This window comes from Callorhinchus milii, unplaced genomic scaffold, assembly GCF_018977255.1.
Source record: "Callorhinchus milii isolate IMCB2004 unplaced genomic scaffold, IMCB_Cmil_1.0 Scaffold34, whole genome shotgun sequence".
Taxonomy (NCBI): domain Eukaryota; kingdom Metazoa; phylum Chordata; class Chondrichthyes; order Chimaeriformes; family Callorhinchidae; genus Callorhinchus; species Callorhinchus milii.
Genome location: NW_024704775.1, coordinates 66318 through 80159, shown reverse-complemented (window position 1 = coordinate 80159; position 13842 = coordinate 66318). Strand labels below are relative to the sequence as shown.

Below are 13842 nucleotides of genomic sequence, written 5' to 3'. Positions count from 1 at the left end.
GCGAGAAGTGCGTTGGAGTAAACCAACGTAAGGGTTTAGGCGGCATTTGAGGTAAGGGGCACTCTGAGACACTTTGATATGATAAAGTGCTATAAAAATGCAATAATTTTATTTATCGTGGATACCGCTCAACTCACTTAATCCACTGGGGGAATGTTGTGCAACAAGAGCTCTCTGATCCCTAAAGGGAATCAAGAAAAAATGAAAGATTATTCTTCCATCTCCACTGTTCAAACCTGATCTGCTTCCCCTTAAGTCAGAATGATGTTCCCCCATTGAGCCTGAGTTAAATGGGTTCCATCTCAACATGCACCTGTATTCGTCAATACTGTTTTTTTTGGTCAGCCACGTACGGAAACCCATCCCCATGCTTAAGAGTATCCAAACCAAACTGAGAATTCCATGCATCCCACCTACACATGGAAATCCCAGAGACAGATTATTGGAATGGAATGCACACTCTCTCCCTGGAGGGACACATCCTGCTTATCTAATTCCGGAAAGTATGAGGCACATGTTAGCAAGAACGAAGGCTTGGGGTTCCCAGAGTGTGCATTGGATTACTGTTGGTGTCTAACAAGCTAAAATAGCATAGCTTGCCATGAATAGCATTGTCTGGCAAGCTTCCCCACTGCTTATCCAGCGAGGACAAGCGTATCCGTTAGGCTTTGGCTTGCAGGGTTAACTGGAGTTGAGTGGATGAACTCTCTGCTCCCGGTGACTGGTCTGCCCTTCCAGGTCCTACCGATGAGCCAGGCTGGCTGGGGTGTTGTCAGCAGTGCGCTGGAATACTACGGATCCACCTGCCTTAGGAACTAGACTACTCAATTCCGACATTCCGTTGCCAATCATGTCACCGTGGATCCAGTTCAGCTCGAAGGAAACCCCGATCTACCTCCCCCATCCCCCGGAGGATAGTCATTCAACATCCCACAAACATGGGTTTGAGTCCTCACTGGTTGGATTGTAGGTTCCAGGAGCACTCTGCAAGCTTCCCGATAGGCAAGGCAGCTCAGCATAAAATGCGTGAGAGAATTGGTACCATCTTTCTCTGAATCAAATAACTACTCAGTGTTTTATTGTTAATCGATGTAGTACCGATTGCTGTGGCATCATGCTGGGAGGAAGGGCCAAGAAATTCTAACCTCTACTCCTGCTATTTAATGTTTATATTGTATTTGCTGGCCATTCAAGGCAGACAGACACTGACGCACTTGGGAGACACACACTGACTCAGTTGGTGGCAGACATGGTTCACGGACCAGTTTATTATCACAAGCGGCAAACCCCAGTGACCTAAGCAGACAGACAATATTTTCTGTTACGGCCCTGGAGATTTGCAACCACGTGTGTTCACAATCGGTGTCTGTATCCCTTCATACAAGAGTTATCACTCACAATTTCCCCCCCTCCCCAGCACAGAATTCACACTCCACCAATTTCTAAAGAAACGAGGAGCACAACAACTTTCCCTATTCCTACCCGTTAGGGCTATGGCTTGCAGGGTTAACAGTCACTGGGGCAGGGAGTCATTTAAATAGCGCCGTTCACACTGGGCAGCGTCTCGGAACAATTAAAACACAGTTTATGTAGAATTCCAGAGCACTGGCAGCATCAGCATTCATGGATACACACTCCACCTCACCGTGCCAGTCAGGAACCTCGGCGTCATGTTTGACCCTCAAGTGTCCTTTCTCCCCCACATCCGTGTCATGGCCCGCTCTGCCTTTCCCCACCTCCGCAACATCCCCAACTCCGCCACTGCCTCACCCCTCATGCCACTGAAACCTTCATACATGCCTTCATTACACCTAGACTCAACTATACCAACTCCCTGCTTGTCAGCCTTCCCAACTCTTCCTGCCACAAGCTGCAGATCATCCGGAACTCTACAGCCCGTGTCCTCTCACACACCAGGCTCCACGACCCCATCACACCCACTCCCTCTGCTCAGTAGGCTCCAGCCTGATCCATGTCCCACCATCGGTGGTCGGGCCTTCAGCCTCTCTGCCCCCACCCTCTGCAACTCCATCCCACATTCCCTTTACCTCGCTCCCTCCCTTGCCTTCTTCAAGGCACGCCTCAAGATGCTCCTGTTCGATTGTGCCTTCGGCCACTTTCTTACCCTCCCTGCCCTCCACCTTCCCTGATCCCGCTTGGGTGCTAATCCCTAATCCCTAATCCCTGACTTTTCAGCCCCTTGGGACATCCTCCCGATGTGAAAGGCACTTTACAAGTGTAATTTGGTATTGTATGATACAGTGCAGAAATAATAATAATACTTGCATTTGGTATAGTGCCTTATCACATTGTTAAGACGTCTCAAAGCACTTCACAATATATACTGTAAAGTGAATTGACTATATATTTTGTAGGAGAAATGCGGCAGCCGACTGCGCATAGCAGTCGTGTCCTACAAACTAAATGTGGATTGAGTAACCAAATTAGTATTATTTTTTTTTGAAGGGATTATTACCCCCGGAAAGCAATCTGCCAATTGACTAATAACCGGGTTTCTACTTACTGCTAGGTAAACAGAGGCAGAGTAAGTAAACTAGCCTAAAGTTTTAATTGAAGCCGGATCCTTTTGCTTGCGAGTCCAACTACTCAATGTCGGTAATTACAACCAACACAACTTCCAACCCTCACTGAAACCTCTCCATTCCCTTCTCCCTCTGGTATGCATCACGTTTTTCTTTTACAGAGACAAGGCACCAGTAATGTAACCGTGCCTTGTCTCTTTTGTAAGAAAATAAAGTCTGCTGGTTACTAAAAAGCATATCAGTTTTTGAAAAATGATTTAATTAAGATTTCAATCAATGTTTTCATCTATGTGGCCTTAGCCATTACATTAGCAAATTCTGACATTGATGAGTTGAGCAGTTTACTTGCTATTAGGGAGAATCAGCTGCTTGATTCTGAGTAATAGCTTTCTCCAAACATTTATTTTTGTGTCAGGGAAGGTGCTTTATCTTACAAGATGCATTGTTCTCATTAAAAAAGGAATCCATGCAAAATAGACACTAATTTCAATGGCACTAATCCTGCCATTTGATACAGCACCTTGTCATATTGAGAGGTTGTCTCAAAGTGCTTCGCAGAAATCACTGTTAAATACTTAACAGCAGCAACAACAACAAATTGTACTTATATCTTTCACGCCTTTCACGCTTGGAGGATGTGAAAATGTAGTGACTGTGTTTTTCATAGACAAACACAACTGCTAATTTGCACGCAGCAATTCTCACAAACAGCCATGAAGTTAATTACTTACCTGGATCCCAAGGCAAACATTCTTCCCTTTTCGAATAGTGCTCTGGAATCTTTAACGTATACCTGAACGTGAACTTGGTTTAATGTGTTGTCTAAACAATGGCACATCCAACAATGCAGCGCTCCCCCAGCACTGTATTGGAGTGTAAGCCTAGACTATGCAAAGGCCTAATATGGGAACCTTCTGACACAACCTTCTGACTGAGAGCCAAGTGTGCTAACCACTGAAGCAGGCTGATATCTATCTATCGTGCCTTTTGGGGGCTTTAGCTTGATACTCATCAAGGTGTGTGGAATGCACACACTAATAATATTGGGGTTTCAATGTGGCGATGTGGAGTCTCTCCAGTACTCAGGATCACTTTGCTCGTCATAGAAACTTCAGGCCCAGAGGTATATCACATCGGAGCAAGAGCTCCCACTGGTTGGCAGGATCTGGTTCAGGTTCCCAAGAGTCACTGTTTTCGAGCCAGATTCGTTATTATCATCTGCCTTTATCAAGCATCTAATTAGGAGCCCATGACCTCTGGAGCCTACTTAGCACATCTTAGATAAATGTAAACTATTAAGTGTAAACCATTGTTACACGTGTTTCAGTTCTATCAATAAGTAGGTGAACTAGAATAAAGTGTTTTTAATTGAATGTTGAGTGAAGGTCTGTATAACAATATAAAAAAGAATACTTTGGTCACTCAATCCACGACTGTTCGTTGGACACTGCTGTGTGTGATTAGCTACCGCATTTCGCCCACAATATATACAGTCAATTCACTTCAGAGTATATTCTGTGAAGCGCTTTGTGACGTGTCAATGACGTGATAAGACGCAATGTCAAATGAAAGGATTATTATTATTATTAGAACTGTATCCTTTTCTGATGCTTTTTGGAGTTGAAGCAAACATTTGTTCTGTGTCATGATCCTGTGACGGACAACTCAACAGTGTATGTAGGTAAGGAAAGCAACAGGGCCAGATAAACTGAGCATGCCTCATATTAGACCCCACACCAGATAGTGTTCAGTTGACATGTTGCTGACAGCACTAGTGCAGAGGATGGCATGATTTCAGAACCTCTCCTGATGAATGACCCAGATCAGCGGGTTGTTTGTATGTTGGTAAATTTAGAATTATACAGTGTTTACAATGCAGAAGGAGGCTATTTGGCATGCTGTGTTTCTCTCCCCATAATCTGGGCCAATAGAAAAGTGTGGCTGCAATTTTTCCGCGGAATCTGCCATAAACAGCCAGCGCCTCTGCTGTAAACCTGCTGTACCTGGAGCGTTTGGCGCCGGCCTCGCGGCTGTTTATCTGACGTCATTGTGGCCGGAGCGGCTCCAGAAGTACATGCGCGGTACAACACCAACGGGAAATGGGCTTCGGCCACTCGGAGGCCCCGCTGTTGAGATTGGTGTCTGTCTGTGTGTTTGTCAGGGTTTTATATTTGTGTCTCACTCCTCTAATAATAATAATAATAATAATCCTTGCATTTGATATAGTGCTTTTCACGTCAGGAGGACGTCCCAAAGCGCTTCACAGAACACACTGTAAAGTGAATTGACTATATATTTGTGGCAAACGCGGCAGCATGCCACAGCAATGTCCCAAACAGTCGTAGATTGAAAATGACCAATTTATTATTGTTTTGTTTTTTGGAGGGATTATTATAGATGTGTGAGTGTATGTGACTCTGTGTGTCTCTCTGTGTCTGTGAGTGTGTGTGTCTCTCTGTGTCTGTGAGTGTGTGTGTCTCTCTGTGTCTATGACTCTGTGTGTCTCTCTGTGTCTGTGACTCTGTGTGTCTCTCTGTGTCTGGGACTCTGTGTGTCTCTCTGTGTCTGGGACTCTGTGTGTCTCTCTGTGTCTGGGACTCTGTGTGAGTGTCTGTGTGTCTGTGAGTGTGTCTCTCTCTGTGCCTGCGAGTGTGTCTCCCTCTGCGTCTGTGAGTGTGTGTGTGTTTCTCTTTTTCTGTGTGTGTGTCTCTCTGTATCTCTCTCTATGAGTGTGTGTGTCTCTCTCTGTGTCTGTGAGTGTGTGTGTCTCTCTCTGCTTCTGTGAGTGTGTGTGTCTCTCTCTCCGTCTGTGAGTCTGTGTCTCTCTCTGTGAATGTGTGTGTCTCTCTGTGTCTGTGATTGTGTGTCTCTCTGTGTGTCTGTGAGTGTGTCTCTCTCTCTGTGAATGTGTGTGTCTCTCTCTGTGTCTATGAGTGTGTCTCTCTCACTCTGTCTGTGAGAGTGTCTCTTTCTCTGTGAGAGTGTCTGTCTCTGCGTCTGTGAGTCTGTGTCTCTCTCTGTGTCTGTGAGTGTGTGTCTCTCTGTTTCTCTGACTGTGTGTGTCTCTCTGTCTATGTGTGTGTGTCTCTCTCTGTGTCTGTGAGTGTGTCTCTTTCTGCGTCTGTGAGTGTATGTGTCTCTCTGTCTATGTGTGTGTGTCTCTCCTCTGTGTCTGTGAGTGTGGTCTCTGTTTTGTCTCTTCTGTGTCTGTGAGTGTATGTCTCCCTTTGTGACTCTGAGTGTGTATGTATCTCTCTGTATCTCTGGTGCCAGGCTGTGAGAGACAAGAGATGGTGATCTTCTGTAGCTCCGCTGTCAGGAAGCTGGTTCTGAATGTCTTGTTTTTTTAGCCCTGCGCTTGTGGTCCCTCCCCCACCCCCCAAATGGGTAACCCAGATTTTGTTAAAGAAGAAATTAATACTTTTTTTTTTTGCAAAATCTCCATCCCACAGAAGATCAAGTTCAAAATCCTCTTTCTCACCTTCAAGGCCCTCCATGCCACTGCCCCTTAATTCCACATCAACCTGTCCGCTCCCACTGTTCAGCAGACTCGGGCTGCTCCACATCCACTGCCCTGGTCAGTCCACCATTGGCAGTCGGGCCTTCAGCCTCTCGGCCACCACCGTGCCATCCCACATTCCCCTTGCCTCGTCCCCTCATTTGCCTCCTTTGAGGCAAGTCTCAAGTCCCTCCTCTTCGAATCTGCCTTCAGCTACTGCCCTATCCTCCCTGCCCTTCACCCGTGCCCCCACCCTGCTTGGGTCCAAATTGCCGACTGTCTAGCGCCTTGGCACATCCTCCCGCCATGAAAGGTGTTATACAAATGTAATTTTGTATTGTATATGTTATTACCTCATGTTTAGTTTTAGTTTAGTTTTTAATCAATATGTTGAAAAAATGTAGGTTGGCAGTAAAATGTACATATCAATAGCACCAACCACCCCCCACAATTTTCCGCATGGTCTGCCAAATTTATATCATATATTTATCCAATTTCTTCTTAAATGCAAATATGGATACAGCAGTCTCTGTAGTCCAGTTCCTAAGTCAAACGGGTTCGCATTACTTCAAGGCACTGCCGATGACTGACCAGATAGCCGAGCTCACTGGCAACAACAACAACAAGAACTTGCACTCAGGGTAGCGTCTCAGAGTGCTTAACAGTGGCAGAGCCTGGTTCCGAGCCAGGGGGAGGTGGCCGTAAGCACGGTCGAAGAGGAATTGACAGCACTCGTAGGGGCAAACCTGTCTTGGGGTCTGAGATTCTTCCCATTCGATTTGGTCAATCAATCCACAACTGTTTATGGGACATTCCTGTGCACAATTGGCTGCCACGTTTCATCCACAAAATATACAGTCAATTAATTTCAGGGTATATTCTGTGAAGTGCTTTGAGACGTCTCAACAAGTGATAAGTCCCTATATCAAATGCAAGGATTATTATTATTGTACCCAACCAATGAATCTATTAACACTTGTGTATCTCCATTGCAAGTGCATTCGATGGGCTCCTGGGCCTTCTCCCAGTTTTCACTTGTGTATTATTTACTGTCTGTGCATCTCCGGTACCTACTAAAACCATCCGAGCCTGAATACAACATCAATCTATGCTATCATTTAGCAATTCAACACCTTGGTGTATTCATCTGTTTTTTGCGTGCGACAGAGTATCAAACATGGTTTCTGTGAATTAGATCAATTACATTAATTTTCTTTCAAAAATTTTTTTATGATCTTCAGGTAAAACCATCCATATCAAAACCATATACATGTTATATGTTTCCATTAGTAGGCTAGCAAGCACTATTCCCCTCAAGGATTCTGCATTCTAAGAATGAGTTGTGAATTTTAACGTTGTGAAATTCTCCAAACTCTCTCTTCACCAATGAGTTCGGAAAAGACTCCAGGAGACTTCATTCTAGAATAGTGAGCCTGGAAGCCATTCAGCTATTGCTTTCAGTCAATTCTCCAGAGAAAAATTGTCATTCACTTCCTTCAGTCTTTGTAAGACCTTGCAGTGTGCAAAATGGCTGCCAACAATAAAAAAATTACATTTGTATAGCACCTTTCATGTCGGGAGGAAGTCCCACTACGCTTGATTGCCTGTGAAGGACTTTGTGACTTTTCAATGTTTTAGGTGCTATATCAACGATAACGATTATTTATAATTGTCTTCTCCCCACGTCTACTTAGAACACCCTGGAAACTGCACAATTGCTGCACTACACCTGAATGATTATTTCCACTGTTGTGGACTCAAACATGATTAGAAGAAATTATTTTACCTAACAATAATCAGCCTTGTATTTCATATAACGCTTCACCATGTTGGATTATCTCGAAGCATGTCATGGAACTCTCTGTGAAGTATAGTGCTACATTCAGGCTGCATGTGGAGTCCTGTAGCTCAGTGGTTAGAGCACTCGCTTTGCAAGTGAGATACCTGGGTTCAATTCCAGGCAGAGGGCGAAACCTTGGGCAAGTTTCCTTACTCCACACGCCTAATAATGATCCCTCCAAAACAAAACAATAATAAATTGGTCATTTTCATTCCACGACTGTTTGTGGGACACAGCTGTGCGCGGTTGGCTGCTACGTTTCGCCCACAAATGTGTGGTCAATTCGCTTTACAGTCTATTCTGTGAAGCGGTTTGAGACATCGAGAAGACGTGAAAAGCGCTATATCAAATGTAAGGATTATTATTTATCAATGGGTTAATGAAATGTTTTTAATTAATTGGAAAGAGGTGTAATATCAGCAGAATTAATGTTGATGCTGTCACTGTTGTATTTATTAATAATCCACTTTATTAAACTTAATGTAGAGTGAGTGGAAATCAGATTTGAATAAATAATAAGAATCCTTGCATTTAATTTAGTGCCTGTAATGTCCCAAAGGTCTCAAACCCTTGTGGAGTCCTGTAGCTCAGTGGTTAGAGCACTCGCTTTGCAAGTGAGAGACCTGAGTTCAATTCCAGGCAGAGGGCGAAACCTTGGGCAAGTTTCCTTACTCCACACAGAGCCTAATAATAATCCCTCCAAAACCCAAATCAATAATAAATTGGTCATTTTCAATCTACGACTGTTTGTGGGACATTGCTGTGAGCAATTGGCTGCTGCGTTCGCCCACAAATATACAGTCAATTCACTTTACAGTGTGTTATGTGAAGCGCTTTGGGACGTCCTCCCAACGTGAAAAGCGCTATATCAAATGCAAGGATTATTATTATTATTAAAACACTTCACAAAAATTTCTGTAAAGCTGTGTATTTGCAGGTAAACTCAGTAGCCTATTTTGGCAGAGCAACAAAACAGCCATGAAACTAAACTAATGACTAAATATATTTGGGGGATTGTTGACCAGTATACTGGAAGAAACTCCTTACTATTTTCAAATAATAATAATAATCCTTGTATTTGTTGTAGCCCCTTATTACGTCATTGAAATATCACAAATCAATTCAGAGAATATGCTGTAAAGTGCATTTTGTGGGTGGATTACACCAGGCAATTAATTGAGCACAGTTAAATAATGCTATTTGATCATAATGTCCACCAGAACAATCAGTTCAGCTTCTCGTTAAACCTCAGTTTAACTTCTTATGCAAAGGATTCCTTAGGACTGAATAGCAGAAACACAATCCATATCATGTGCAAGCTGCATCAGCATCATTTCACAAACTCCAATGAAAGGAACATCAAATCAATTGCTTATTTTTTGGGATTGGTTGAGGCAGGTGTGTTAGCCAGAATACCAGGAGAAGCTCCCTCCTCCTTTTCAAAATAGTTTCATTTAACATGCAACTCAACTGATAGAAGGGAACATATTTTACATTTTCCAGAAGGATATTAAGATTTAAAACAGAAAGGTTTCTCAGACTAAGACTATGTGGATTGATATACTTTCTCCAGTAGAGTCCTATAGTGATTAGCACACTCACCTCAAATGCAAGAAGTTCCCGGGTTCAATTCCCGGGCAGGACAAAACCTTAGGCAAGTTTTCTTACTTCACAAGCCTCTGTTTACCGAGCAGTAAGTAGGACCTGGGTTGTTAGTCAATTGGCGGTAATAATCCCTCAAGACGAAACTCAATCCATGATTGTTTGTGGGATACACAATTGGTTGACGTGTTACGTCCACAGAATACGGTGTTAATGCACTTTACACTATTCTGTGAAGCGTTTTGAGACGTCTCAATGATCTGATGAGGCACTATATCAAATGCAAGGATTATTATTATTATTGGGACTCCCAGAGCGCAGCCCTGTTATTGTCAAGTCAAATCTTCAAGCCATCTTATCAGCTGGCAAATTGGAAGTGACAGTAAAAAGACAACAATTTACTTACAAATTCTACCCCTTTTCTTGGAAAAAAAACACTTTCCGGTAACATTAGACTACTTGAAAGGGCTATTTTAGTCTTTAATACTGGATATGTAATACAGATCTACTGACTAATAAAAAATGAATGACCTGAAGGTAGAACCTCATTAAATATTCAAGACTCAATAAACTTTTTGTTGCGGTATTTTTTAACATGTTAATATGCTTTTAATTGCATTGGACTAACTGCAGTTTACAATAATGTGTTAGCTAGCTATGGAGACAGCCTCATGGGACTGTAAACTCAAATAACAGGCAAAAGGGAAAAAAAAAGGAATGGAAAAATGATATATGTAAATTCATCTTTTTATCCTTTTGAAGATATTAATGCATGTAAACAGCAACTGTTTGGGTCTCAATTAACATCTTAAAAAGTCCTGTAGCATTGTGGTTAGAGCACTCGACTCATAAGTGAGAGGACCTGAGTTTGATTCCCAGGAAGGGTGAAATCTTAGACAAGTTTCCTTACTCCACACCCCTCTGTTTACCTAACAGTAAATAGGAACCCAGTTAGTTGATTGGCGGATTGCTTTCCGGGGGTATTAAACCCTTAAAACAAAAGTATTCACTAAATCCACGACTGTTTGTGGGGCACTGCTGTGCACAATTGGCTGCTGCCCACAAAATATACAGTCAATTCAACCTCCACATCGACCTGTCTGATCCTTCCGCTCAGCGCTCTCTGGCCTGCTCCACATCCCCCACACTGGCCACCCCACCATCAGTGGTCAGGCCTTCAGCCTCTCTGCCCCCACCCTTTAAAACTACATCCCTCGGTCCCTCCCTTGCCTCCTTCAAGGCACGTCCATGACTGCACTCTTCGACCTCGCCTTCGGTTACCCTCCTACCCCTTCCCTCCCCACCCTCAGCCTAAACTATATGAGTTCCCAACTCCCTGGTCGTGTCCAAATCCCTGATTGCTCAGCACTTTGGGACATCCTCCCATACAGGCGCTATAGAAATGTAATTTATTGTTGTTAATCGTGAGGCTGTAATGCAGAATTTCATTATCGGGCACCGTTTCAGCCAAGAATGTTAGAGAAAAACACAGGAAGAAATTTATTAACAGAGAGTTAGAACTTGCATGTATTCTAATCATGTATCATATTTAACAGTGTCTGTGCTAGGAGCATTAAATCTACAAGATTCATTGATAGATATTAAATGGTTGGCCCGTTAAAAGTAAATAATAAATAATGCCATTAAATTCAATGAACCTCACGTCTATGACAAACCAAGCATGACCAACTGAATTAGATGTTAAACAAATATAGAGATGTAAACATGCCCCAATAAATGACCACAAGCAGTTTAAGATTGAAAGAATGCTGCAATATCAGTCGAACAATCAGTCAAAAGAAGTCTTCTACTGTGGCAAGTTTTCTCAAGCTTTACCTTACTCTTTTGTAGGAAAAGCTGAGGGAAGATGTTTAAAACACTGACAATCTTTCACTGAGAGTCGTAAAGCAATGTTGACGTTTATTTGAGATTGGAAGCCGATGAAATGTGAATGTAATTCAAAGTGAAATACCTAAGGAAGCTACGAAGGAGTGGTCATTTGAGGCAGTTTATAATCATGGAAAGCTTCAGCTTGTAGTTTTACATCAATCTTCATCTTCATGTATGTCAGCCTGGCTCAGTCAATAGCACTTTCACCTCGGTTTTAAAAGGTTGTTAGTTCAAGCCCCAGGTTGAAACGTGAAACTCGTATAGCTTAGGCTGACATCCCAATGCAGTGTTGGGGGTGGGAGGGGGAAGCGGGGCAATGCATTGTTAAGAGGCGCTGTCCTTCAGATGAGACATTAAACCGAGGTACCATCAACCTGTTCATGTACAAAGGCAAATGGTGTTGGGAATATTTTGGGTGAAAGAAGTGCTTGAGTTTGAAAGAGTTACGAGTGTTGTATGGAATTATGTGAATTGCAGGGCAAGCCATATTGCCAACAATGGGCTTTTCTTGCCCTCTACTTTTATGGCAAGCAGAGCTAAATTCTTCAGATTGTGCTTCTGCAACATTACATTATTACTGTTCAAACATTGAATACTGAATGCCTTCTCCTGCGCCTTAAATTTCTACTTGTAAAGGAAAAAAAATTGCAGGGCTATGGGTTAAGAGCGAGGGTGTGGGAATAGTTGGTTGCTATTTCAAAGAGCTGGCACAGGCACAATGGGCCAAATGGCCTCCTTCTTTGCTGCAAGATTCTATGATTCTATTAATTTGCAGGAGTATGGAGGAAAAGGCAAGTAAATGAGACTGAATGAATTTCAAAGAGTCAGCATAGACACAATGTGCAACTGGCCTTTTGTACTTTAAAGTTCTATAGTTCTATTAATATTAACAAATATGATATTGTTGTTTAGTTGTTCATGAATTTTCAATAACCACGTTTCTCTCTCTCTCTCTCTCTCTGCCATTGTTTGAAAGCAGGCAAGTGGTTGAGCTTTTAAATCACAGTTTTAAGATAGCTTCTTAGGTAAAAACTAAGAATTTGAAGAGGTAACATCCCCAATACATTGTGAAGGTCTATAGCATATCAACCCATGTCCTACAATCCCATAGATTATAGGAATGTCTCTAGTCCAGGAAGTGTCTTATCAATAGTACTAAGTCTTAACATTCATTCCTCCTGGACTGTGACTTCTCAAGGCCATAAAAGCTATGTGGGATGGAACTACTATCTGGAAAAACATGTGAATATTGTGCACACGACTCAGTCTGTGTAAAACAGAATGTTAACCAGCAGAAATAGATAATCTTAAAGACTTTTTAATTTACATGGACACACTCACCATCGGCCCACCCCCATGTTCTTGTTGACTCCTTCTACGGTAGGCCACTAACATCACCATGTACCAGCCATAAATCAGCACTGGTCTTACCTTGAATCAGTCCAAGACAATGAAATTGCAGTATAATAATACTAATACTAATGATAATCCTTGCATTTGATATAGCACTTCATTGAGGAACCATATTTTAAACCATATTATAATAATACTGTAATAAACCTTAGATTTGATATAGCGCCTCATCACATTGTTGACACGTCTCAAAGTGCTTCAGAGAATATAAAGTGAATTGACTATATATTTTGTGGGTGAAAAGGATAGCCAATGCACCCAGCAGTGTCCTACAAACAGTCATGGATTGAATGAGCAAATGTTGAGGGATTATTACCTCGAAATGCGATCCACCAATCAACTAACAACCAGGTTCCTACTTACTGCTAGGTAAACAGAGGCGTATGAAGTAAGAAAACTTGCATAAGGTTTCGCACTGCCCAGGAATCAAACCCAGGTCCTATCAATTTGCTGCAGGACTGCACGGTTATTATCCATGAAATATGAAGTATTAAGAGTTGAAGAGATTTTACACCTGAAACCTACATCTGAAATGACAGGCTTTTAATTGCTGCTGTCGTTTCCTTTCCCCCTCCCTTAGCTGCGGAAGGCTGTCATGGATCACATCTCAGACTCCTTTCTGGAAACCAACGTTCCTCTCCTGGTTTTGATCGAAGCAGCCAAGAGCGGCAATGAGAAGGAGGTGAAGGAATACGCCCAAGTATTCCGCGAGCACGCCAACAAGCTGGTGGAGGTGAGTCAGTACATACCGGAATTCAAATTCCACTTCAATAATTTATGACTCCTTTTAACTTGTAACAGTTGAAACCAGAAGTAATAAAAACTATATTCATTGGGGGCGGCTATAAAACACCATCTGACATAAGTGAAGCAACAACCTCGAAACATCAATTCAATCATTTAATAATCCCGGGAGATTTTTTAGCAAATTCTTGCTTCCTTTTCCTAAAGAAACTGACAAACTATAGTTTAAAGCTCTGTGTTTTGCCTGTAAAAGCATTGCTGGCCACTGAGATGAACTTTTTTTGGGGGGTGGTAAAGGCAGCAAGTCGTGC

General features: G+C 42.5%; 1 protein-coding gene across 1 annotated transcript in view; it reads left to right on the top strand.

Moving 5' to 3' along the window:
• LOC121851394 (catenin alpha-2-like) overlaps nt 1-13520 on the top strand; it is a gene marked incomplete at its 3' end in the record, with an annotated part of 409914 nt that extends 396394 nt beyond the window's left edge. The window contains exon 9 of the mRNA XM_042345224.1: nt 13368-13520. Within this exon, the coding sequence (XP_042201158.1) occupies nt 13368-13520 (153 nt within the window). The remainder of the gene's footprint in view (nt 1-13367) is intronic.
• Nucleotides 13521-13842: the final 322 nt, after the last annotated feature.